Source organism: Anarrhichthys ocellatus, unplaced genomic scaffold, assembly GCF_004355925.1.
Source record: "Anarrhichthys ocellatus isolate YVR2014 unplaced genomic scaffold, GSC_Weel_1.0 scaffold4, whole genome shotgun sequence".
Taxonomy (NCBI): domain Eukaryota; kingdom Metazoa; phylum Chordata; class Actinopteri; order Perciformes; family Anarhichadidae; genus Anarrhichthys; species Anarrhichthys ocellatus.
The window spans coordinates 13,569,004-13,595,325 of record NW_022280034.1 but is presented as its reverse complement, the minus strand read 5'-3'; the positions used below and the strand labels follow the sequence as shown (position 1 = coordinate 13,595,325).

Genomic DNA, 26,322 nt, shown 5'->3' with positions numbered 1-26,322 from the left:
CACACACACACACACACACACACACACACACACACACACACACACACTTAAGTTGACTTACTAGCCATTGTTCTGGAGCTACGCAGAGAATCATTTCTGATATTCTCCGTCAAACAAAAACATCATCCCGGAGTCAGATTGCACTCAAAGTTAGCATTATGCACACTAAATTATTTGTCCACCCAAGTCCTCTCATGCAGTTGAGTTCTCTTCAAGCTGAAGTTCACAGCGCGAGAGTGAATACAGGCCTGAATTCAAAAATATCAGAAGATAATGCAGAATGCAAAATGCTGCATTCTGTGTATTTCAAAACGAAGCAAATCACGTAAGAAATCGCAGCACTTCTCCAAGTCATGACTGAGCTAAGACACAGCCGTCATAGACATGCTGTTGGAACCAGGGGAACTTACTCTTTCCAGCTATTAGCCACAGAGGACCAATCTGTGAAGGATACATTAGCATACATCCACTTAGACATCATTCCAGCACGAATGCTAGCTTATAGGTTAGCCCCTGATTCAAAATCATCCAATTTAAAGGACCAGTGTGATGTATTTAGTGGCAGCTAGCGGTAAGCTTGCAGATTACAACCAACTGAATACACCTCCACTCACCACTCCCTTTTCCAAGTGTGTCGGAGAACTACGGTGGCCTTCAAGCAATGTAAAAATACTGAGGCTTTCTCTATATGGAGAAACATTGCGGACTGTGTGATGTGAAGAGAACCCACTATACCTGAGTAGATATGAAGGGCTCATTCTCAGCTAAAGAAAACACAACAATGCTTAGTTTCCGGTTATTATACTATAATGAATACATGTTAATGAATGTTATATACCATTTATGCCAGTTAATCCCCTAAACCCTATACACTCCTTGGCAATATTATTGTTCCTGTTTAGGCACGCAAAGTATGATAGGATCCCAAACAAAATCCAAAAAGCACATAAGAAATAGACAACAAAATCACAGATAATGAACCCTGTTTTGCTTTTTTAGAAATAATCTAGCGCAATGCTTGCGGTCACTTTCTGACCTAACTTTTTTGTTCCGGACTTCTGGACCTTTCAGTTTGATCCGAAGCAAAGTTACTGGTGTGGAACGTCCCCGGGACCATGGATCTGGAGCGAACCACTGAACTTTATTATAACTATTAAAAAAAAAAGAGAAAGGCATCTAACGACAGTGACGACGACGAGACGTAGCTAGACCTATATCATGTCGCTGTGTTTTTTGTACTGCGCTGGCATCACTGCAATCTCAAACCAAAACTAACTGGATCAAGTGTGTATACGAGGTGACGAAAAAACCAAGAACCTTGGTTTGGACTTTCAGGTGTGTGAAAGGCCCTATGCCAAAACCATAAAGGGTGTAAGAAAACAACAAGTTGACTTCTGAACTTCATATCAATAAAAATTATACCCATAAAGGCTTGGAAAATATGCTCTCAACTTTAGTAGCAGCAGTATTTTTTTTTGGCAAGACAGGGGAGAAAAACCTTTTTTTTTTTTTTTTTTTAAGGTTTGAACGTATCGGACGCCTGGAGAAAAAATCTGACTTCCCCTATGCTTTCAGCACCGAGGTACTTTGGGAATGATTAAACCCCGCTGTCTCTCTCTCACACACACACACACACATGCACACAGCAGCTGTATACTATATGATGGATCTTAACATCCCATGGGGCAGCCGGAGTTGAAATAAATTGGATCAATCTGTGCATGTGCTAGTGTGTCTGTGGATGTGTTTGGCTCCTTCTGACATTGTTTGATTTGTCTTTTCAATCAAATATGTGCAAAAAAACGAGTCGTGGTGCGCGCCGTCCGCCTCGCCTCATTAGAAGGGTTGACTGATCATGGTGCAGATTTTTACGAGATGATCGACGGATTATTGGGGTCAGAGCCCAATAATCCGACCATTTAAGATATTATTTATCTCACCTGCAAGTCACCAAAATAAGCGCACTGTGCTGCACTTTCAATCGGCCTCTGTGACAACAAACTTCGACGCCTATTTCCTTTCATTCTTGTCCATGAAATCCTCATACTAGGTCAAAAATCTGTTGGAAAGACAAAACGCTTCACAGTATTCAATTATCTTATTCCTCTGATTACAATGCACAAAAAAAGAAAAGAAAACAATCTCTGCAAAGTTCATTCACACCACGAAAGACTTCACGTGATCAATCCGGACATCTGCAGTCGGTTTGGTGTCACTGTACCACTGCTAGAGAGCCGGCGGCTCTTCTCACTAGTTTTAAACAGCACATGTAGAGTAAAAAGAAGTGACAGCTTTCTGTGAGCCACATTAGCCAGAGACCGTAGTGTAGAGAGGCTTCCGCTTATGATTCTGGGCTTAGTTTTCCAAGCAACTGAGCAAAGGTCCTCCTGTGGTTGTGAGCTGATTTTAAAACAAATCAACACATCAGCGCTCCAGATTCTTCCAGTCGCATGCAGCACTCTCCGTTCGGCTCACTGGCCAGCGCGGTAGAACCTTGATGGTAAATCCCAAAGCTTTACCGGGAATCCTCCGTTAATCAGGATTCACCTCGCGCAAGGCAGATTGTTTTTACTAATCTTGGGGGTCGCTGTGTTGAAACAAAACGCTTGTCGAGGGAATGGAACAGAGAGTTTTTCCAGTTAGCGTTTCATGCCGGCAGTGGAAGCGCCGCCGTACCGCCCTCGGGGGGAGGCCTTCATACCTGCTGCCTCCACGTCGCTGTTCACAGATAGCTGCCCACACACATTCACTGCTTGTTGTTCAGAGAAGACAGAAGACTGATGCTGATAATAGTTTAATAGAGTTACGGTGAGGCGACAAATACGCATACATGTAGCGCCTGTAGCTATATGGAGGAGCGTGTGTGTGTGTGTGTGTGTGATCAATGGCCTCTGAATGAAGGGACTCAGGGATTAAAGCTCGTTCCTCCCCTACATTACCAGAGAAAGGGAGTGAAAGGAGGAGATATGGAGTGTGTGATAAAAGGATAAAAACGTCTCAGAGGAGGGGGGAAAAAAGTGGACCTATGGTTTAATGAGCTCTAATGCAAATTGGAATTGACTAGCGCCACCGCAAGTCTATGGAGATACTTAACTCTGACAGGAGGAGAATGTGTGTGTGTGCGTGGGCACGGACGCATGTTAATCTTTCATCTATCTTGTGGTCAATACGCTGTCTCTTCCATCTTCTTTGCGTGTCACTTTATGAACAATCTTTAATTATGCTTCTGTCAGTGCTGATGGATTTTGGATGATTTCTTTGCTGTTGTGCATGTGTTTTGATTTATTTTTCTCTTAAGTTCCTCCCACACCGTGAACCACCAGAGAGGATGCGTGTGTGTATTTGCGCGAGGCCCCAATGTGTCGGCTTTGTCGTCTCACGTTAGCGGGTGTGGGGGCAGCTGTGGCTCCCGAGGGGGGGTCCCCGTGTGACATTTAGACGATGTGCGATGCGAGCGGAGGTCCCTGTCGATCGATCGGCTCCTTTGTGCCGCCGCAAATAAACAGAGATCCCCGCCCTTAGACCAAAGACAGTAGCACAAGATGACTCCACTAGAGTGTGTGTGTGTGTGTGTGTGTGTGCCTGCGAGAAAAGCACTGATGAATGTAATTATGTGCCTAATTAAATGAACACACTTGGTATACATACTGGTATTACGACAGACAAGATATCTGTTGTTTTTTTAACAAAAATAAACAGTAATGAGGCCGAAATGCTAAAAAAAAAAAAGATAAGCCACGGTGAAGGTCACGGCCCGGAGCTTCAGTTAACACCAGCGTGATCTTTAAATGATTCGTAACATTGATCTTCATGAAGCACCCTCAGTGGATTTCCCACCCTTTAAAAAAAAAAAAAAAAAAGTTTATCCCTCAACGCCAGCAGCCCTTTTAAAAGTTTACAAAGTGGCCTTCAGCTCTCATCTGCGGATGGATCACTCATTAGGAGCTCCAATTAGCTGCAATCAAGCCGCCTTACTGATGCTAATCTGAATCAACTGAACGGGGTTAGCCAAGCTGGCTCTCCAATTAAAGTGTGAGTCACTTTAAAAAAAAAAACAAAGCTGCGATTCAAAAGACAGTCGCTCGCTTACAGGAGGAAATTGGATGTTTTCGTGTTGCTATGCTCCCGTGCGTCCCATTGGGCTTCTCACATTGATTTCCACCGGACTGTTGCGCTTTCACGATTTAGCTCTCTGCTAACAGAGTCCAGATGTTTATATGTCTGCTCAGAATCATTCTGCAAATTATATTCCTCCGAATTCCTCGCCCTGCTTCCCAGTCGTGGGTTAACGTTTGTCGTTGTGCAAGCTAAAAGCGTTTGGAAGCTCACAAGTAGAGGTGGGGGTAATTTGCACCTGTTGCATTGCGAGGGGGGGGGGGGGGGATATACATATTTTAGGAACGATTACGGGGAGTGCAGAAAGCAAATAGCTTCGACACCCACCTTTTGTTTATTCCAAATTCTGTGTCTTGATTAATGTAGACAACCACGCTCCCTGCTTGAGTAGACCGCAAAATGATCCCACCTACTTACAGAAAACCCTTCTCTCGCTGGAGAAAATTGATGTGATTTTCTCTTCCGCTACAGTCAGCCGGCTAAGCGATGTTTGTTAGTCTAACCATGTGGTCGGCGCTCATTTTCACCCACTTTCACTGAGCCACACAGAGCATTCATACAAAGTGTGTATTGAGCAGTAAATCCTGCAGAGAGAAAGCAGTGCCTTCTGGGGTTCTTTGCTAATGAATGCAATGTCAGATGTGTTAATGAACTGTGAGTGCAGTAGTTTGACTTTTCTTTTTGAAATGTGCTTATTTGCTTTTTTTTTGAGATTGATGGCCTCATGATATTTCCTCTCATCAGAGGGTGTTTGATTCCGATGAGGACGAAACGGCATCAATGCACACACACACACACACACACACACAGTTACCTGGCTCTCTTGTTGGACATTAATGCTATTAGCCAACCGCTGGTATTTACTCATTACCCATTAGATTTGATTGTTAGCCTATGTGGCTAATTAGCATTCTCCAGCTGGCTCTTTCCCTCTGTTATTAGGCTCTCTCATGCACCAGGCGCAGCGTCAACATATCGTATCAGTGTGTCGAACCCCGCTGACATTCACGTTTCAGCTCCGCGGCTATCTAGCCACGATGGTGTTTCGCACAAACCTAGGCGGCTTTGTGCTCTTGAGGCTGGATTCTCTTTGCAACTGCCATAAACATTGAACACAACTAGAGAGGGAAAAAGAAAAACCACACATGAACTCCAGGCATCAGCCAAACCAGCTCTGGCGGCGGTTGGAGCTATTGCTGGCCACACCGACTGCCGTCAATACCGCACATCCGAGGCCGATCAAACCGGGATCAAACCGATGCAAATCGAACAGGTGATGGACTGTTTGGATGATAACGCCTCTTGTGGAGAATAGATAGCAAATCCTAGATGTGATGGGAAACATCTGAAAACAAAGGACGCCAGTGTCATGTGAGGTGGCGATGTGCTAGTTTAGCCCCCGGACCTCCCCTTTCGGTACGTTGGAGCATGTGTTTTAATTGAAACTCAGCTAAATCAAGTCTGGAGATGGTGGCGAGAAGCCACGAGAGGGGGACTGCGTTTACACCGGCATATTAAAAAGTGAAGGTTGTTCAGTTGTTCTTTTACACTGACTGAATGAACTGACGTAGATCAGACTCCTGTGCCTCCATTGTGTCTGTGTATTTGATTGTTCTGGAAAACAGGGAGTATTGGCTCCCCGGCGTTGGGCAGATCTGTCGCGCCTCTAATTGTGCTGTAGATCAGACTCTCATGTCTGGCTTCCCCCTCTCTCGCTGGTCTCTTTGTTTCTGTGTGAAAGGCACATTGTTTGTGCCGTGTGCACCTGGGAAGGCGAGCAGCCTCTTCCCGCTGCCCCCAGAGAGCCGTCTGCTCCATGTGCCTCCTGTAGCTTTTTTTATTCCCCTGCTCCCCTGCTTGCTGATGAGCCTCACCTACTCGGTCTGCAGCTCTTTTACTCCTCCTTTTCTCTTCTTTTAGTCCTCAACATAATGTTGTTTTACTATGCAGAGTTCCTACTAGCTCTGCTTACTCCAAACTAAATCTGGCATCCCCTAGTTTGAGCAAAGGGTAAAAGCTTTGGCTCCGAGCTTCTATTTAAACCATAGACTGTATATAAGAAGTGGGCGTCGTCATCTTGACGTCACCCTTTGGTTTGTGGACTGCTGTTATGAAGCCCCGGGTTTGGCAATTTCGCCATCGCCATCTTGGATTACGGCCGTTGCCATGTTGTTTTTTCCGCAATCAATGAACGGAAGTCACCATATTTGGAATGCAGAGGACTGACGTAGAGAAGCCGTATACGTCTCTGTTAGCGTCCTAAAGCATACTCCGCTTTATGGTCTACTTGACTCTAAATGGACCATAATTTACAAAATGAACATGCTGTATTGAAGACTTGAAACTAGAGATTGAGACCATAAACTTATGTTTACAATGTTTACTGATGGAATAAATCAAGTGAGAAGTAGAATCATTTTCTCATAGACTTCTATACAATCAGACTTCTTTTTTGCAAGTCGCCCCCTGCTGGTCAGTAGAGAGTTCTGGTTTTCAGACACTTCCGCATTGACTTCACTCGCCAGAACTGGAGGTTGCCACCTGACTTAAACAGGCTTTAATGTCTCAAAAATGTTTGGAAGCACTTTGAGTATCTTAAAGACGTCCCACTCCAACAATTCACAATTGTGTGCATTATATCTTTCCTTCCAGTTAGCCAGTGGTTTCATGGTAGTCCAGTATAAGGCTCAAAGGTATATACAACAGAGCATTAATGAAGCAGTAAACAACTTTTTTGCTGTGTAAAGATGTAGTGGAGTAATGGCGTCCTGAGCGGAGAACAATGTCATTCACACTCCAACTGTTTCTTGTAGTCCATTTTAGCTCTTTTTATTTATTATTTAGTAATTTAGTTGACAGTTGATTTTAACTGTTTCAGTGTATGAAGGACTACTTGCTTCATAGCTAATTTGCATACCTGGACCCTGGTTAGGCTTTCAAGAAATAAAAACACAAACGTCATTCATAAAAACACATCAGTGCTGTTTCCGTTGTTGGCACTGTTAGCGCTGTTGGCTGCTAGCTGCCTGCTCACCCATCGCCACGTTGACAGCCACGCTCAGGCAATCCTGACCCTGACTCACGCAGGCAATCCAACACGGTGAATACCTTCTTTTTGAATTTGAAAGTTTGCGTTGCCATTATGTCGTAATTGTGGAATTATTATGTGGAAAGCGAGGAAAAACAGGTCTTCCTCATTGGTGCATTCAAGCTCTTCCATGCACCCCTTGAAAAACTTCACATGGAACAATTTCAGTTGGACTCGGGTGCCAAAACATCACGCTTGCGTTTTCATTGCACAAATATTGATTTCCCTAACTGCATCAGAAACTCATTCTGGTCCAATTTCACTCCCTCTCTTCTCCCCCGCTTTTTAAAAAAAAGGCATTTTCTTTGACTCTTTCCCCTCGCTTTAGCCTCTCTCTATCCATCTCTCAACATAGCTGTTGTGTGTTTTGAGGCTCCCCTCTTGTTTGTTTCCTATTGTTTGGATTTTCCTCCTCTGCTGATTCTTTCCCCAGCTCTCTCCATCCATCTTTATTTCCATCCGCCCTTCTTTTTCTTTTTTTTCCCCTGGCGCTCACTGGTGTTTCCTCATTGCCGGCGGCTGCTACCCGCTGCACTACCCTGTGAGGGCTGAGCGCGGATTAAATGTGTGCGTGTGTGTGTGTTTGATTTTTTCCTCTCTTTTTTCTAGTGGCTCAGTTGGCAGAGAAAATATGACAAATCCCACATTATTTCCAGCACTTTCTTTGATTTTCTAATGTAAGTAGATGCATTTTAAGGAGATTTGTCTTAACTTAAAAAGAAGGCTTTCTTTTCGCAGGCTCAGACAGATGTAACTACTTAAACAAGAACATACAACCCATCTAGGCATGACTTAACTATTATTAAAAAACATCCCCGTCTTTGTAGAGGGCTTTCTGCTCAGTTAAACTAATAATGAAAACAGCCAATCGGAGCACTCGCCGCTGCTTTGAAGACAAGCCATTGGTCGGACTCCCAATTTCGAGACACACGATATTCCTGCCGCATATCTGCGTGTTTGTGTAATCACAGCCATATGTGTACACATTCCTGTACTGTACATAACATCAACACACTCACAGCTCACGATGCCCAAACACAGAGATGCCGACTTCCATCGCCATGGAAACCGGAGCCAGAACGAAGGGGCTGCCTTCCTCGGGAGTGTAAACATTTTCTTTGTTGTCATGGAGAAATGGACACTGTTTGCATGCCACGTATTTGTTCCGATTGTTATACCGCCTTTCACTGTGTGTGTGTGTGTGTGTGTGTGTGTGTGTGTGTGTGTGTGTGTGTGTGTGTGTGAGACACCATAGTTGTGCTGCCTGAGCATGTGTGTGTGAGAGAGCGAAAGCGAGAGAAGGTCGGTGGGCCTGGTAACGTCTTAATACCAGCACCAAGTTATGGTGCTCGCAGTGTGGTGCGCTTTTAGGTGGAGGAAGGCTCCAGAAGGATCCCACGTGTTCTGGACTGTAAGAGGTCTGCAGTGCGTCAGGTAACGGCTCTGTGGCGGCGCGTCGGTCTGGGAAAGGTTATCTGGGGTTTGTAGCCGTTTGCTCTTGTTTGGGTTTTTCGCCGCGCGCTTTAACCCTGTGACAAAGACATCACCGCCGGGCAAAGAGACGACCGCCAAAAGGAGCTTACAGTTTGAAGATTTAAAGTTGCCGTTGTTGCAGTGGCAAGTCCTTCTTAGAGTCTTCCTCCTTTTCTTTCTCTCGGTTTCTGATGTTTGAGGGAGCCAAACAACACAGACCTGGGTTTCTCTTTTTTGTAGAGCTGCAGAGAAAGTTTTGAGTCATCCAACACTTCATATCCACGAGGCATTCTTAGAGATTGGCAAAGCTTTGAGAGTCACTGGGGTTTATGGGCTCTTTCGCTCCCTCGCGCACATACACTCGCTGCTTACCTCGCTCTCCCTTTCTGAAAAGCTATCAGGGCCTATAGCCACGGCTTATTTGCTTTGTATAATGGGCCGCTCGGTACCAGAGGATTGACTTGGCTGGGAGGAGAGGAGAAAGTGGAGTTGAGGGAGGGAGACAAAGCAGAGTTCTGCTTAGGGAGGACTGCTGTTCTGTCTGGGCCTGAGGTTCCCCAGGACTCTATTGTAATGACTGTATGTGTGTGGGGATTGAGGAACACTTTGAGTGCACTGAGAACCAAACGAAGACGTTGCACCAGGTTACCTGTCCCACTTATTAGAAACTATTAGACTAAGAGAGAGTGTGTGAATGTTTGTTTTACTGACATTGTGGAGACCTAGTTACATAATGGGGACTTATGCCAGTAGAGGAGAAAGAGTTGGTCCCCACAAGGTAAAGTACTGCATTTCATGGTTAAGACTTGGTTCTTGCTCAAGGTTCAGATGGGTTCATGTTAAGGTTATTGTCTGGGTTAGGAGTTAGGTATGTAGTGGTTAAGGTTAGGTTACGTCTTCAGGGAAGTTGAGTCACTTCAAAGTCCTCCTAAGTGAGAAAACAAAGGTTTTGTGTGTGAATTGGAACCATAAGCAGGATTACTACGAGTGAGAGTCTTACTCCGGTAGAAGTGTGTCTTTCACTTTCCTCATCATCAGATTTGAGTACGATTAACTCGTCACCAATTGGAATGCACAACAATTCTCGATGCATCCTAAACTTTCTACATTACTGCACATGCCTACTTTTTCATCGATTTATTCAAGCAGTCAGATAAATCTGAACTCCCTAATTATTGCATTCAGAAATCAGACTACAACAGTCTATATTGTAAAAAAAGCTGCATCTTTTTAAAACCAGCATCTGTTTGACCCACATCAGTACAAACAAACAAAACAAAACAAAACATAAACCCTTCCGCATTGCATTACACGTGTGCTGCTACACAGAATTTATTCTGCACTCATGTATTGCCATCATACATGTAGATCTATATTTTTTGACTAAATAACTTTCCAACATCTTTCTGACATTATTCAATCAATCAAGTATATTAGGAGAAGTAGTCCTATCTCTTTTAAGAACAGTGCTTTTTTAATATATTGTGATATGTATCATTGCAGAAGAAACAATCGTCCTCCGGGAATTTGTCACTTCCTCATCACTTTAGCATTAGACGATCGTATCGGTACTGAGCTTTTGAGTGGATAACCATTAACCGCTCACATTTACGGAAATGGTGAAGTTAAAAATATCCCCAAGAGACCAGCGTTAGCCCATACGTAGCTGTACCGGCAGCGGCCATAGATTAGTGGCTCTTGTGGAATCCCATGGAAATTTAAATGTAACTGCTCTGCTGGGCGAATACACACACGTCTCTTCTAAAATGGTTTTCTTCCAGAGAGCCATAAAACTTGCTACTGAGGCAGATGACACACACGCGTACAGTTATCATAGATGTATGCTGACATTCTCTCTCACACACACACACAGATGCCTATCTATAAGTATCTACTGTGTGTGTGTGTGTGTGTGTGTGTGTGTGTGTAGGTGTAGGTGCGCATGCTGTGCTAGTGAGCATTTGAAATGTATTTTAGTACCGGTAATAAAAACAAACCTCCCCCAGTGTCTGCATGTCTCCTTATGCTACACCAGCCAATCTCATCACTGCCAGCACAGGGAGGAAGAAAATAAACTGTTCAAAAAACACTTTTATATCTTCTGTATTCAGAGCAGGACAAGAGGAGACAGCTGGAACAGGCTGTTCTGTGTTCTTATAAACATGTTCAGATGAGAAACGAAAGCCACGGAAGGAAAGATTAGAGCTTCAGCGCACACTGTTTCTGTTTTTACAGGTTTTACACAGAGATGCTGGCTTTTTTACAATCATGGTCGAGTTTAATACGTGACAGCTACGTGGCAAACTAGTGTACTATCAGAGTATGATCATTACATAGTACAGCAGCAGAAAACGGTACATGTTCGAACATTACACACTTGCTTCTTACGTGCAGTATGTTTAACAGTGTCATAAAACAATTTCTGCTCAAGGTCCACCACTTTTCCAGAGCTTTTAACCGCAACTCACGGCCTTCTTCCATGCTCAGTTAGCAGTGATGGAGAAAAGTAAGAAAACCGCACCCGTGTTGTATAAAGCAGACTGATCTTTTAAATAACTATATTAGATATTTTTTCATCCAAATCATTTCATTTCCGACACTTGAGGGTCCAGATAAGCTTTTAAAAGGCGTTTTCCTGTCTGCAGGTCGTCATGGCACGAACTCCGACCCGTTTTCCCGTTGTTAACGCTGATTGCTAATTAGCTTTCCCGAGCATCTGGACTCTATTTCTAACGCGTGAGTGTGCATGAAGGGCCTTCATGTATTGCGTTTGTGTGTGCGTGCAGACGACAGTAGCGTGCCATTACTTCCCTAATATTAGCCGCTGTTGTGTTCCATGGGCCAGATTAGCGGTGTTGATAAAGCTGACCTCATGATAATCATGCTGATTCTGGCGCGGCACCGCATTTTTCCCTCATATCCTGACTTCCCCTCTATTTGCATATCTTCAGTCGAGGCCATTCTTTTCAATTCCACTTTTCCGTCTTTTTCAAAGCTTCTCTTCGCTCTCTCATTGTGTTCGCCAGTTGACCTCTCGCTAACCTGTCAATGCAGCAGTTTTGTTTTTTCTCTCTCTTCTTCCCCCCGAAGAATGAAGAGCTTATTTGTCTGCTGTGGCATTTAACTGGATCTCCTCAGGCACCCGTGTGTTTGTTAGTGTGTGCGAGGCGTTTGTGGTTGTGCATTCAATGCTAATTCCCCTGAATGGAAGGAGGTCTCTGAATAGCTCCGCTTATGAATGAAATGGCAGCGGTGGCAGACGAGAGAGAGAGAGAGAGAGAGAGAGAGAGAGAGATTCAGTCGATGCTTAATTAATGAGAAGCTATACGGGGAATTGCAACGGTGCATGCCTGACCTCTGCCACTGCATCTCTCCAGTCTATCACACACACTTTCTGACAGACCACTTGTGTCTTGAGAATTTCTTACTGTGTGTGTGTGTGTGTGTGTGTGTGTGTGTGAGAGAGTTTGGTAAAAGAAAAAGCAGTGTGCCGGGGATTAAAGACTCTCACCGGCCTGCAGTTCAATTATTCATTCCTCATCTCTCTTTCGCTCCCTAGCTTTTTGCCTGTTTAATTTGCTCTTCTCTTACCTCTCAATCTTTGCTTTCTTTTCTTTTTAACTCAGTCTTCCATTTCCCCCCTCTCTCCCTGTGTAGTCCTGCTCTGGACATGAGATACGACACACAAGTGTGTGTGCGCGCTCAAAAATGAACAAAAAACAGCCACACTCATCGGGGTGATTTCTGGAGGAAATCATCATCTTTTTTACACATCTAATATGCTTTTTTTTTCTTTTCCTCTGGGCTGTTAGAGTTCTCGATCACACTCAGAAACGCACACACATTCTGCACATACCGAGCACCTGCACACACGGTAGCTACATCTCTGTCAATTAGGATGACGGATGCGGTGCCGTGTCCCGTCTGACGAACACACATCTGTCAACTCGGAGCCTTGCGAGCAGCACTTCCTGGCTGCAGTTGTTACGGCTTCTGTCTCTGTGTGTGTTTGTCTGTGTGATTACAGTACTGTACATCCCCTCGAGTGTTAATAATGTGTTTGTCCTTATTTGATCGTCTTTGCATGCCCATGAAGTAGTTATATAACGTTCCAAGATAAGTGTGAATTCCTCCGGCAAATTTGTGTCTAATCCCACTCTTGTCTTTGTAATGACTTTGCGTGTGCCGCCTCTAAAAACATGTTTTTAAGGTTTAATCTGACTTTAAGAAATCGTTCCTAAGTGAAGAACATATCTCACCACAAGGTCCATTTAGTAGCTTTTCTGGTGCTTTCAACCATATCACATTGGCAGAGGGAAATCGCCCACGATGCCGTTGTTTCAAAGGTCAAGAATGGATTTTGAACGGGTGGTCCTGAGAGAAAATGGAAATTTAGACATCTACAGTTCCGTGGCAACTTCATTGGTTAACATCTGCTGATGTGAAATGATTGAAAGCTCAAGACCAGCCATTAAAATGTAAGATCTGTTATTTGTTGGACATTTTGGTCGTCCAACAGAGCATAAAACCAAGGTTCACTCTCAGTGCAGGAAGCAGTGTGCCCTTCATATATTAGTGTGGTGCATGGCTCTATTTGAAATAATTAATAAAAAATAAAAAAAAGTTTGCCAAGGGCATTCACAAACATTATCTGTAATTTAGGGTTTTGCGGCATTGTCATGTGTCATGTTGTCCTTTCTGTTGATTTGTGGTTTCTCTGACAATATTATTCACTGTTACAATCATTCAAAAGTTAAAGAAGCATGTTCATACTTTCAGCGCACCTTTACTAGCTAACTACAGTTAATGATGTGCTTACGTACTCCGACTAGCTCCACAGGTTTTTATGTGAAAAAAGCGACATCTGAGGGGCGGGGCTCAGCGAAGTGGTCCCTTCCATCTGCTTCTGAGTGTGAACAGCAGAGTAGCATAATCGCGACTGAGAACGGCCGTTACGATTGGTCGTGATGATTTACATCATAAAACTACACTGCAGAAATTAGCATATTTGAAGCTCCCAATGACAGCAGCGAGAGCCACCGTGCCGGTATGTGATATCTTGTAGTGTAGTCTTTCTCTTCTACCCTCCTGCTGCCTGGAGTGGAGAAAGTGATATTTCCTAATATTACGTCACCAAGGCAGCTCCAACAAAAGTGTGAAATCTCTCTCCCACTCCCTTCTTTTTCTCTTTCTCCTCTCCTCTCACATGTTGGCCTGCTGCCAGTTAACAGGAGAGTAGAGCGTGGTAGAGTCTTTCCACACTACATGTATCTACATCAGCTCTTTTGCCATCACCCTGCACACCGGTGAGCCGAGACCTCTTCTGTTTTGAGGCGCGGGGACATCGATGGATAGATGGAGAGCTAATGTTCTGGACGGATTCTCTGTTTTGATGATGTTACTGCAAAAAAGAAAATAAAGAAATAAATAAAAGTCGGACACTTCGCCGGCTCTGCTCTCTGTAGCTGCGGCAAGTCTGCTGCCCCATCGCCCCAGCTTGCAGACACCACAGCCAGAGAGATGCGACTTCACCACACTTCCCTTTGAAAGCCGGCGTTGCTTAGCAACTCTCAGTCCGCAGTGAGCAAGAGATACAGGGGTGTTTCCTGGCTGATGAGAGGGATGTGTGTGTGTGTGTGTGGAGAGAATCTGTTCATTAGGAACCCTCCAACACATACATTTCATATGCAAAAGTCACTTCTGAAAGCACATAAGGCATCCGCTCAGGAGCCCACTGAGTCTGCAGATGACTATACTGACGATATCCCCCCCACCACCACCACCACCACCACCGTGCATGAAAATTGATCTCTTCTTCATAGGTCCCCCAAGGTGTCCCCGTTGTGCCAACGTTATAGCCGGTGCACTGCGTGTATCCATATTGATGAGCATGGGAGAATGAAACAAAGTTGCTGCTGCCTATGTAAACAGACTGCATCTCAGGGCGGGGAGGGGGGAGAGAGGCTGCAATGTATCAATAATGTAAGCTGGTAAAAGTTTAATGGGGTTGGCTGTCGTCGACGATCCCCCCCGCGGGGAAAAACTTTTGGTCAGAGACTGAGATGGAACAATGCATGCTTTTTCTTCTTCTTCTTCTCCTTCTTTCCTCACCGCCTTTTGCCTGTCACTCCCTGTGTCATCTCTCGTTCCCTCACACACGCCCCCCGCCCCCCCCCCACACACACACTCATATGGTAGGCACTGATACAGCCGCCGTAACAATATGCCGCTGTTTCCCTCCACCTCCTAACTCCCCGGCTCCTGACTCAGGCTACTGATAAGCCATGTCAGCGAGCAGTCGGGTTATGCAGTGTTATACCAGCGGGATTTTCCAAACCCCCCCCCCCCCCCCCCCCCGAGTCGAGGCGCTCTGCTGTAACTCTAAGTGTGTCGCTGAGGGCAGCTTATTTCCAAGCTTAATACTCAATCTAAGCGGTGTAGTCTTAATTAAACTCACTGCCATTTATTGACAGCCGTATCGGAGCAAAAACTCCAGTATTTGTCAGGTTTCTGTGCTTCTTCCTTTTGCCTATCTGGGTTATGGAAACATGGCAACAGTTTCTAGACACAATAGTGAAAATGGTTTAAGCAAAACCAGATTTCTTTTAAAATGCGTTCATTAAAGGAAAAGAACTGTTCCAGCAAATTCAGGTTGATGCCGTTATTCCCTTAACTCTAATTTACTGTAGCATCTCTGACGTCACAAGCACACTTTTTTAAACCGCCAGACTGCAACCGTCCTCGCCGTTAAAAACAACGGCTTTGTATTTCGTGCAATGTTAAAATGACCCGTGTTAAAGTAACCTCTTGAGACTGTGGTAAGTATGTCCTCGGCCGGAAAGCAAAAAGTTGAAGTAGTGCGATGTTGTTGTAGCCCTGCAAAACATCTGTGGCAGATACTGCCCCTTTTTTATTAATCTCGTTTTGTCCCATATGTCCCGTTAACTCCGATCGGTTTAACGATCACGACCTGGGATGCTGACAATGAACATTGACATGGAACCCCTGATAATTCCAAAAAGGTTTTATTTAAGCTACTCTGTACTCAAGATTTTTTTAAAAAGAGGAGAAAGGCAGTGTTGCTTAATGCAATTCTATTTTACACTTAAGTGAGAAGAATGTCAACCAGCATGTGGCCGGGGGAAGATTCAGACAATATGGTGTGTTTTGCAGCGAAGATCAATATCACGTTTAAATCAGTTAGCCACAATGTACAGATACTAATCCCGTAATATTTAAACAAGCTCAGTACAGTTCATAATGGATCGTTGAATCGTGAATTCTAGAACTGCCTCGAGCTGCAAGACAGACGACCAAAATTTGAGACATGCCGAGAAACCATACGATTGTCCAAAAGACGAATCTTTGAGCAGTTAATCAGGAATTGCAACACTGATGCCCCCTCGTCTATGCTCATCCCAAGTCATTTTGTGTCTTGACCCAGATTGTGGCATCTGTAGTAAAAGCATTCAGTGAACAAATTAAATAAAAGAGTCACACTCAGACTGAATAATACCAGTTTAATGATCCACTGATCAGAACAGGAAAAGGAAGACAGCCCTCTACTTTTGTGATAAAGTGGCATTTCTTCATGCAGGCACTCGCAAAAACACAGAAAATATAAATGTCGACGCACACTCACTCATGAGCACAATGCACACACGTTCAAGCACAATGACAGTGACAGATCGCGCGTTACAAAAAAAAACGCGGCAGTCGCCCTCAATATTTCATGAACATCCTTCTGCTTTCAGTTCTCTCCACTTTTTATTTTCTTCTTATTTCATTCTGGCTTGTTCAGCATACTTCCTCCTGGAAAAAAAAAAAAAAGTTTTATTTCTGACAATCCCCTCCCTGAAAATAGCTGGTGTGAAACGATACATAAAAAAGTGAAAGGAGAGGGAAAAGAAAGTGATGCAGAGAAAAGGAAAAGCTTTGAGGGGTTTTGGAGAAAGGAAGGATTGATGGGAGATGAGCAGCAAAGGTTAGGCAGCAGCAGCTGTCTCCGACTTGAGAGAAAAAAAAGCTCCCTTTTTCACCCTGAGCTACCTTCCTTCCTGTTTCTGCGCACCTTTACATATAGTTGCTGCTGTGCTTTCTTGGCTTTTTGAAAGTTTGCCTACTGAAGAGAAGGCCGGTGCACTCCTGAGGAAACGAAGACAAAAAAGAGAGGCGGTGGGTTGAAAAACAGAAAACGGTTTGCAAAATAGAGAAGCCACTGAAGAGAGAAGCTTTTAGTGTTCCTCTTCACGGCGGCCATTTTTATATCATCTCACTAATGTTTTACCGTCGTCGGACAAAGTTTCAATTACTGTCCCTTCCTCAAGCTAACGTCTGGCTAAATCCAAAAGCCATTTCTCAGGAAGTGCCTCAAAAAATCAAAATACGCTTTTGTTCAATTGACAAATCTCTCTAGCTTTAGAAATGAGAAAGTACAACGTTGTGCGTCGGGAGAACAGTGTGATGTTTTCACAGAGAAAGTCGGTCCAAGGTTGTGGTGGTTTGATGCGTCAACATAACGTTGGAGCTTCCCACTTGACGGTCAACTTTGGTTTCTTTTAACGATGACTACAACTTTTTCCCCTAACGTAGCAAAGTCCTTTACGTACCTAAACTTAACCGAACCTTAACCAAAGCAGTGTCGCAGCAGAAATCCCCTTTATCTCAGCAGCCGTGGTTTGTAATGGAACAAATGATGTCGTCTTACCAATGGGGGCATCAACCCTTTACTGTGTGCAGCTGCTGTTTTCTTCGGATGACTTGATGCTAAATCCAAAAAACTGTTTCTGTGGACTTTCTGCTGACTTTTACAGTCCAAACCTTTTTAGACTTCTCCAAACTTTGAGATTACCCACAGATCATAGCAATTGGGATGTGACAAACTAACAACTTTACTTTTATAAAAGCTTTGATATTTGGCATGAATTTCCGGAAAGTTAGCTCGTCGCTAGACATGCGACGGAAGTTAGCTAGAGCCCGGTTCGCATCCGCCGACAGTGGACTCTTCACATCTTTTCTTGGCCCTCCATCATCCTCTCATCCTTTCTCTTGTCAAACTGCCGGTAAACAACACGTGTCCCGCCTGCTTCTCGTGTCCATTTGTCCTGTTCCTCCCGCCGTCCCGGTCCAGCCCTGCCCTTTCCTGCAAGTCTCGCCGCTTTTAATGAGGGGACACACTCGCGCTTACAGCTGAATATCCCTACACCTGTCCCCGTCCCCACCCCTCGGCTCAGTGTCCCCCGCTGCTTCCAATGCGAAGAACAGACGCGTTGCGTCCAGTAACTCGGCCATTTGTCGTGTTTGAACTTCAGGGCAGAGTGACTTTTAATCGAGAAGAGGTGCCTTTGCACAGCGCTTTGATCTGAATTCCTTTCATGACCATAATGGGGAGTTGTGAAGCCAGAATTTCAGCAGGTTGCATCAAGCAAGTCTCGGTTACTGTATGGACTAAGCAATACTCGTGCTGCTTTAACTTGGGCTCATATATGTTTTTGAATTCCAATGAGTGGTTTTGAAGCCACCCATGGTAAAGATATAAACCATGGAAAGATGGAAACCCAGAGAGGAGCTCAGAAGAAGAAAGCTACTGATTCAACGTATATATTATTCCAGCTATAAAGGAGATCAGGTGCACAATACCTCTACTATAGAGTCGATGATTGACAGTTCTTCCACTCGCTCGGCTGTTAACAATCTTTACTTTTTCAATTCCTCTCAATCCATCCACCAATATTTCTCTCTGAATCCATTTAAGGTATCTACATATACTGTGCTGCTGCATAATCATGCTGCAACACCTGGTTTTTAGTGTTTTAAGGGACTCGCGTTGGCTAAACATTAACCGACGGTTCCCGTACCTACGGTATGCTCGGGAGAATTAGACTTTTCATGCTGATTTTTCGAGACGTTAAAAGTTCTGTAGTTTTCCGAGATGCACACGCCAATGTGCAACAAATTCCATTGTAAACGACAGACACCTCAGCGTCATATGTCTCCAATAGCTCTCGGTATAACAGTGGTATCACGCCCTGGTCCGTGAGAGATTTGGAGAAGAGAAAGAGCACGCGAAGAGCAAAGGATGTGCGGTGTGTGTGTGTGGAGAGGCAGAACCACGTCCCGTGTGAGCTACAGTAAACACAATGAATATTATCCATTCAAGAGAGGCCCATCTGTATTGATCGGCCTCGGACTGTGCGTGCACCTCATCTCTTGCCGCTGACGATTCGTTCCCCTACTCTCATGAAAGATATAAGAGCTGGAGAGAGTTTGAGCCACACACACAGGAACACAAACACACACACACCTATATATATATAGGCTACACACACTGGTTCCCTACTTCCTTGTTGTGTCATGCTGTCTGGTGTCAGATCATTAGTGGACAGAATCCGTGTGAATCCGCAGTGTGAGGCAGGGGAGGACATACGGCTTGCATATTGTTTCCCCTTCATTAGACAAGAAGAAAAGGGACTTTGAATATAAGTGTGTGCGCACATGTTTGTGTGTGTGTGTGTGTGTGTGTGAGAGAGAGAGGGAAAAGCTGATGGAACCCATGAGAGTTGAATAATTTTGGAGGTGTTGATGAGTTTGATAATGTTGCCTCTCTGATGAAAGCATCGTTGTGTGAGTCTGCGTGTCTGTGTCTATTGTGCAGAGCATGCGTCTCGCGATCAGACTTTTGACAGAGCATATCCTCGTGTATCTTTCCTCTAATTGAATCCATCCCTCAGGGCGTCACCGCTTGTTGACACCTTGAAGGTGTGTGTGTGTGGCAGAACACTCCTTATTGTTTAATTATAGCCCACCAGCTGGGGAGACAGAGGAAGAGAACGAGGGCAAAGAGAGGAAGTTATTGATTGGATCAGTCACATTATTCATATTTAATGTGTTGCTTTGTCTCCATGCCCAAGCCTTCTCCTCTGCCATCTCCATGATGTCTTTCTGTTAATAAACACATTTTATTTACGACCCTCCAATAAACAATACTCATACACTTTATTGGTTGACAGGGTCTGAAGAGCACCAGTAAAGCATGTCTGCTTTGTTCACATGTGCCCAAGGAGAGAGAGACAGAGAGAGAGAGAGAGAGACAGGATTTACTTTTCGAGATTAAAAAAAAATGTGTCTTTGGTATTTGCTAGTGTCCACTATCTAGCGCAACCAAGTCACAAGAGTGCCAAATATTGAAGACTCGTGGTGTAAATTTAGTTACATATTTCACGATTTCTCAGACTGTTTAAGTATTGTGCTTTTCAGCAGTTACTGCTAATTGTGCAATGTTAGCATGAGCGTTAGCTCCCTCAGAGCGAGCCTATGCAACGAGTGGCAGTTACTGAATGGTGGCGAACGCTCACACACAATCTAACAGTGAAGCAAGCAGTGAAGAGTCGTAACGTCCGCACGGCTACTCATACAAATCCGACACTGACATATTAAACGATGCTTAAATACACATCCAGCAGATGCAGAGCAACATTAGCATCGTTTAAACTCGTGGTTCAAGCCACTTTAGCAGCTAAATAAAGCTATGCTCGCTTGCTGGTCGCTAAGGTTTTCTGCCCACCGTTTGGTGCAAGGCAGTAGCCTACAGTGGCAGTTTATCGTAGCCTTTTCATTGAAAAAGGCTTCCTACTGCAACCGACAAACAACGCTACGAGAGCAACGAGACTGATACAGAACTGTGAAGTTTCAAGCCATAGATCCGACAAGGAGGTTATCTATTCGGTTTGTTGTTGTTTTTTGGTCTGTTTATCAGCAGGATTACAAAGAAACTACTGCTCTGATTTTTTATTAAAGTTGGTGGAAGGGTTTAGCATGGGACAATTAGAATCCATTACAATGTGGGAGTGGATTCTAATCACAGGTCAGATACATGCACTTTTTGGCTGTAAGGGGAAGTTGTGATATTTCTTTTATGTATTCCTCCTTATTTCGTTACGTTTGTTGGCTTGTTAGTCAGTCACTCAGCCTGCCAGTCAATTGTCCGTCTTCCTAGTTCGTCCAACTCCCCAAAACCCAGACATGTCTGTGCCTATTGATTGTTGCTGCCGCGAGATAGTCGCCTTGCTAAATAACAGACCTTGTAATGTCTTCAGTCAACCACTCCGTCCAAAGCAGCAGACACTAATGATACTCAGCAGGAGTATTTATGTTAATAATAATAATAATAATAATAATACATTTTATTTATATAGCGCTTTAAAAGGCACTCAACGACACTTTACATAAACAGAAACAATAGAAGCATTTATAATGAGAACAAAATATACGACATAACAGTAAGAAAAAAAATAAAATAAACATGAAAAGAAAGAAAGAAAACATACATGACTGACTTTAGAGGTTAAAAGCAGATTTAAATAGGTGAGTTTTAAGTGCAGTTTTGAAAGTGGCGAGTGACGAAGAATGTCTGAGGTGTTGGGGCAGGGAGTTCCAGAGGGAGGGGTCAGCAACGGAGAAGGCCCTGTCCCCCCAGGTCTGATGCTTGGACAGAGTAGGTGGGGTAAGGAGGTTGGCGTCGGCAGATCTGAGGTTGCGGTTGGGAGTGTGATGGTACAGGAGGTCCGAAAGGTATGAAGGGGCGAGGTTGTGGAGGGCTTTGTAAGTGATGAGGAGGATCTTGAAATGGATTCTTTGCTGTATGGGGAGCCAGTGGAGGTTTTGAAGGACTGGGGTGATGTGGTCTCTGGTGCGGGAGTGGGAGAGCAGACGGGCAGCTGAGTTCTGAATGTATTGTAGTTTATTGATGATTTTGGTGGGTGAGCCGTACAGGATGCTGTTGCAGTAGTCCAGTCGAGAGGTGATGAAGGCGTAGATGAGTGTTTCAGTGGCTGCGGAGGAGAGGGAGGGATGGAGACGGGCGATGTTTTTGAGATGAAAGAAGGCGGTTTTTGTGATGTGATTGACGTGGCGTTCATATGAGAGATTTTGATCCAAAATTATCCCGAGGTTACGGACATGTGTGGAGGCAGGAACAGTGATGCCATCGATGCAGAGGGAGAAGTTGTGGTGGGAATTGTTTAATGATTTGGGGCCGATGATTCAGATTTGTCGGTGTTGAGTTTGAGGAAGTTAGCTTGCATCCAGGTTTTTATATCTGTGAGGCAGTTGGTGATGGTGGAGTGGATGGTGGGGGTGATGGATTTGGTGGAGATGTAGAGCTGGGTGTCGTCAGCATAGCAGTGGTACTGGAGACCATGGTGGCGTATGATGTCACCAAGGGGGATAGAGGATGAAGAGGAGGGGACCGAGTACTGAACCTTGGGGGACACCTTGAGAGACTGGGGCTGTGTCAGACTTGAATTTGTTGATGCTGATGAACCGTTCACGATTTCTCAGACTGTTTAATGTTTTTATGTTGACAGGTCACCGTGATGATGACTGTCTTTTGGGGACATTGGACCAAATGCTGAGTGCAAAATCCTCCATCCAGGGATTTGTTGTCGCTGTAGAGCGTTTTGGGGGGAATTTTCGGCATCTGAGCGGCATTTGTCATTTGTGCAACATATAGTATGAGTGCTTTCTGTTCGCTTCACCGGTGATGCAGTTCTGCTTGTACATCGTTGCCGTCTCTTTTTCTTCGTAGGTTTTTGGGAGTGTTTAAATGCTGACCTGTGCATTCTGAGAAAGTTTCCTTAATGAGGACAACTTTAGATGCTGTTGTGCTACAGACAGCGGTGGAATATACAGGTTTTGAATAAATTTCAAGTTTTGCTTTGGTACCGTAAATTAGGAAGAGACCAATTACTACTTGAATTCTTAAAATTCTATTTGTAACACTGGTGGATTCAGCAAATTAGATGACCCTGTTTATCTTTGCTTTTTAGGGGGTGATGGTGAATTATAAGGTCTGCTCATTATTCTAGTCTTGTGCAGAGCTTGGAGAAAACCAAAGGTTCCCCAGTGACGTGTTGAGTCTGAGTCCTCCTGTGACCTTAGAAGGTAACAGAATTTTAAATATGTCAATGATCAATGTAAAATTTGAATTTACCAGGTATTTTAGTGATCTGTAAATCACTCTGTAGATCCTACTTTTTCAGTCCCAATACCCATTTCCGATACCATTACCGATACAGGGGCCTTGGGTATCGGCTGATACCAAGTACGGTTATGAAACCAGTGTTTAATTAATAAGCTGTCTTAGCTATTAGAGTCAGCATTGGATCGGTGTGTCCCAATAAATACAGATATAGGATGAATATTTCTATCATATACTGAAGGAATTTGAAATTTTCCTTTAAACTTTTTCAAATTGTGCAAAGTTGGCTATAAAGGCTATGGTGGTGAGTAAAAAAACAAAACATCGTGGTGTGTTAGAATATATAATCAAAAATGTCATGCTCACAATTACAATTGCTTAAAATCAGTCAACGATGAACAGAAAGTTTACTGAACTAAAATGACATTGTGTTTAGCTCTGATGTAGGTTCACGATTACAAAGACAAGACATGCAGCTCATTATTTTTAATTAGCCTCGTCGTCTCCGATCCTTTGCCGTGCACTTTTTACCGATTCCACCGCCTGCGCGTCAACAACAGTTTGCTCTCCCCGAAAACTTTCGGGTGCCGCCACTCTCACACTACAAGCCCGAGCCTTTTGTTTCCAGCTTAATGATCCCACTCTCCATACTGATTGATCTTTTTTAATTGCATCCCTTTGGACTCCCGTGCGCGACTTTTCTGTGCATCCTCCCGTGTGCAACATAATCCTGTGCTGCCTTCCAGATGCAACAATCATTACTCAACTGATGCTGCTGAGGGGCCTTGTGGGCCGCTTCCCACCAGCCTGCGTCTATTATTCAATATTCCTGTTCAATACTGTATTGGAAGAACCACAGAGTTATCACATTGTAGCCCGGTATCCCTTGGGACTGCTTTGAAATCAGATGATTCTGCAGCAAATGATTTATGCCCCGTGCCGATGTTCAGAGCCAGCGCGGTAAGCAGTGTGCCCTCTAGTGAGGTGTAACGCACTAGTTGGTGGAGGAGCACTGACTTTCATGCAAGAGACAGTCGTTTTCTCACGGTCACAGTTCACCACTTAAAGGCATGTCTTAGTACCCCGAAAATATTGTTCTAGTCGGGGGATGATGTCTTGTCTCCATAATTTCCCCTTGACCAACACTTTGGCTCATGCCAATTTTTGAAAGCCATTAGCAGACTATTTATTCTCTGTTTCCCCAGCTTCTATCAGATTGTCTGGTATTCTTTTTTTAAACTCCAGCCCGAGGATGGTTATCTTTTGCCCAAGTTAAAAATCCGTCTTTCACTATTGCTGTTATTGTTCGTCCTGCAGTGAATTGTTTTTTGTGTGCGTCGGCTGTTGGGGCCATGCTGACCCAGCTGCATTATGGGTCAGTGGGATGAATGAGCAAGTGGCGGCAAATGCGATAAAAGACGGACAGGTCGTTTGTCCTCACAGCCTGCTTTGCACACCACATTCACAGATTTAAAAAAAAAAAAGAGCACTGTTTTCCTTTTAACTCAAACACACACTTGGATGACAAACAATCTCTTCTGTCTAACATTGTTAACCAGGCGGGGTGCTGGATGCTAAACGTGGATGTAAGTAGCAACCTATAATATATGTGTGTGTGTGTGTGTGTGTGTGTGTGTGTGTGTGTGTGTGTGTGTGTGTGTGTGTGTGTGTGTGTGTGTGAAGCAGTATCAGCCTAATCTGCGTTTGGTCCCATCATTGATCGGTGTCTCATAGCTCAGGCTGGCATTTAACCTAACCGCATTAGGAATGCCCACTTCGACCCTGTGGTCAATAAATTGCATGCGCCATGCATCAGGATGTCTTCACGCTCACTGTACTCCTCCTCCTCTCAGTCAGCCTCCCAGTGTCTCAGCATCTCTTCTCTTTCTTCTCTTTTTTGTTTTGCCTCACACAATCTCTTTAAAAGTGTCTATCCAAGCACCCTCGCTAACAATCGGAACATTTTTTCCCCAACACGCCTTGCAAACAGATCCTCGGGGGGTGAAATAGGAGCAATGACTGTCACTCAGAAACCCCACAGGTGGGCTTTCCCCCACTTCCCAGATTCCCTCTGTGGCTCATTTTTCCTCTCAAACCTTTTTTTTGGGGGGGGGAAAGAGATAACCGTGCATCACTTTGTCAGAGGAGTTTATACTTTTGAATGGAATAATGAGGTCACTGGAGAACGTGCTGGAGAAATGTCGTTTGTTTTGTTACTGCGAGCTTCCGACTCTTATCGTCGGCTTGCGAGCTGTTATCATCTGTCTTTTGGTTGTGTTCCTTAACTGTTGCTCTCTACGTGGTTCGAGCGAGCGTCCATGTTGGTGATCCTGCTGAACTGCGTGACCCTGGGAATGTTTCATCCCTGTGAGGACATCGTCTGCGACTCTGAGAGGTGCAAAATCCTGCAGGTAAGATCAGTTTATGGCTCTATATGTTACGGATTGAATGTTTTCTTTTTCTTGCCTTGTTTGATATGAAAAGAATCTAAAGAGCAGAATGTATTTGTTCCCCCCCAAAAGCAGCGGTGTACCTAACGGAGTGACAATAAGTCCATTATTTTAGGCTACTTATGTGTGTATTATTGCACTTACACACCACTTACTGAAAGTGTTGTAAATAACATGGTGGTGGTTAAATTTCAGTAACTAGTAGTGCAAACGACAACAGTTTCAATTCAGTCATTATGTTATCATCTATTTCCATGGTTGATCCATGGTGTGGATGGATGGATCGAACAAACGCAGGACTTTCACCCGGCAGACTGCTGTTTGTGTCCCGTGTGAAACCAAAACTCAACACCATTTCACTTTCACAAGGTGCTAGATGCGGTTTGGCCCGTCTGTAGCATTAGAACGGTACCGGTAACCTCTGATAACGTCCATTCAATCGGCTGATAGCATTCGACATGGGTGGATTTTACCAGGAGTTGGTTTGGTGGGGAGACCGGTCTGGGATTTGTTATCCCGGGGGAGTGGGGGAGGGAGTTAGCCGCTACTAAAGGAGATAAAACAAAACTTCCAGGTACCCCAAAGTTGTCAAAAACCACCTGGTTGTTCAGAGGGTGTGTAAACCCTGTCTTCACTGTGACATCAGGACATCATGAGTGCTGCGGACAGAGATGTTCTCGGGGGCTCTCTGACATTGGATTTTTGGGGGCGGGGGGTTGATTTGCAATGCTGTCAGACAAGTTGGCGGAAGAACTGCTTCTTTTCAAGCATAAGCTACATCTGGAGTCTGAACTGCTGTCTCGGGTCGAGCTCCTATACTTTCCATAAAGCAACTCAATGATGTCTTTTTATGAGACCCTCCGTGCCTTGGAAATGCTGACATCTTTCAAACTTGACATCCCCAGAATATATTACACTCCTGCTTTCACTCACTGACTAGTACTCCTTCTGGCTGTTTGATTGACTTTGACATGTAAAAATAGGTGGAGTGCCCTTCAACTCCTTATATTATATTAACTGTGATTTAACTGTTGATTGAAACAATGTTTGAGGTGTCCTTTTGAAAGAAACAACACGTGACGGGGGAGAAACCCACATTCATTTATCTTCCTCGGTCTGTATTCAGTAAGGCGCGTACAAATTAGCATGAAGACAAATACCCAAGCATTACAGAAACAACATTCGCACACATAGATGTGACACTGGTAGATATAAGG

General features: G+C 44.3%; 1 protein-coding gene across 13 annotated transcripts in view; it reads left to right on the top strand.

The window, feature by feature from the left end:
* Positions 1 to 26,322, top strand: part of cacna1g (calcium channel, voltage-dependent, T type, alpha 1G subunit) — a 211,380-nt gene that overhangs the window by 51,399 nt on the left and 133,659 nt on the right. For all 13 annotated transcript variants that reach the window (XM_031844101.1, XM_031844104.1, XM_031844098.1 and 10 more), the window contains exon 3: positions 24,955 to 25,066. In XM_031844101.1, coding sequence (XP_031699961.1) covers positions 24,955 to 25,066 — 112 coding nt within the window. The remainder of the gene's footprint in view (positions 1 to 24,954; positions 25,067 to 26,322) is intronic.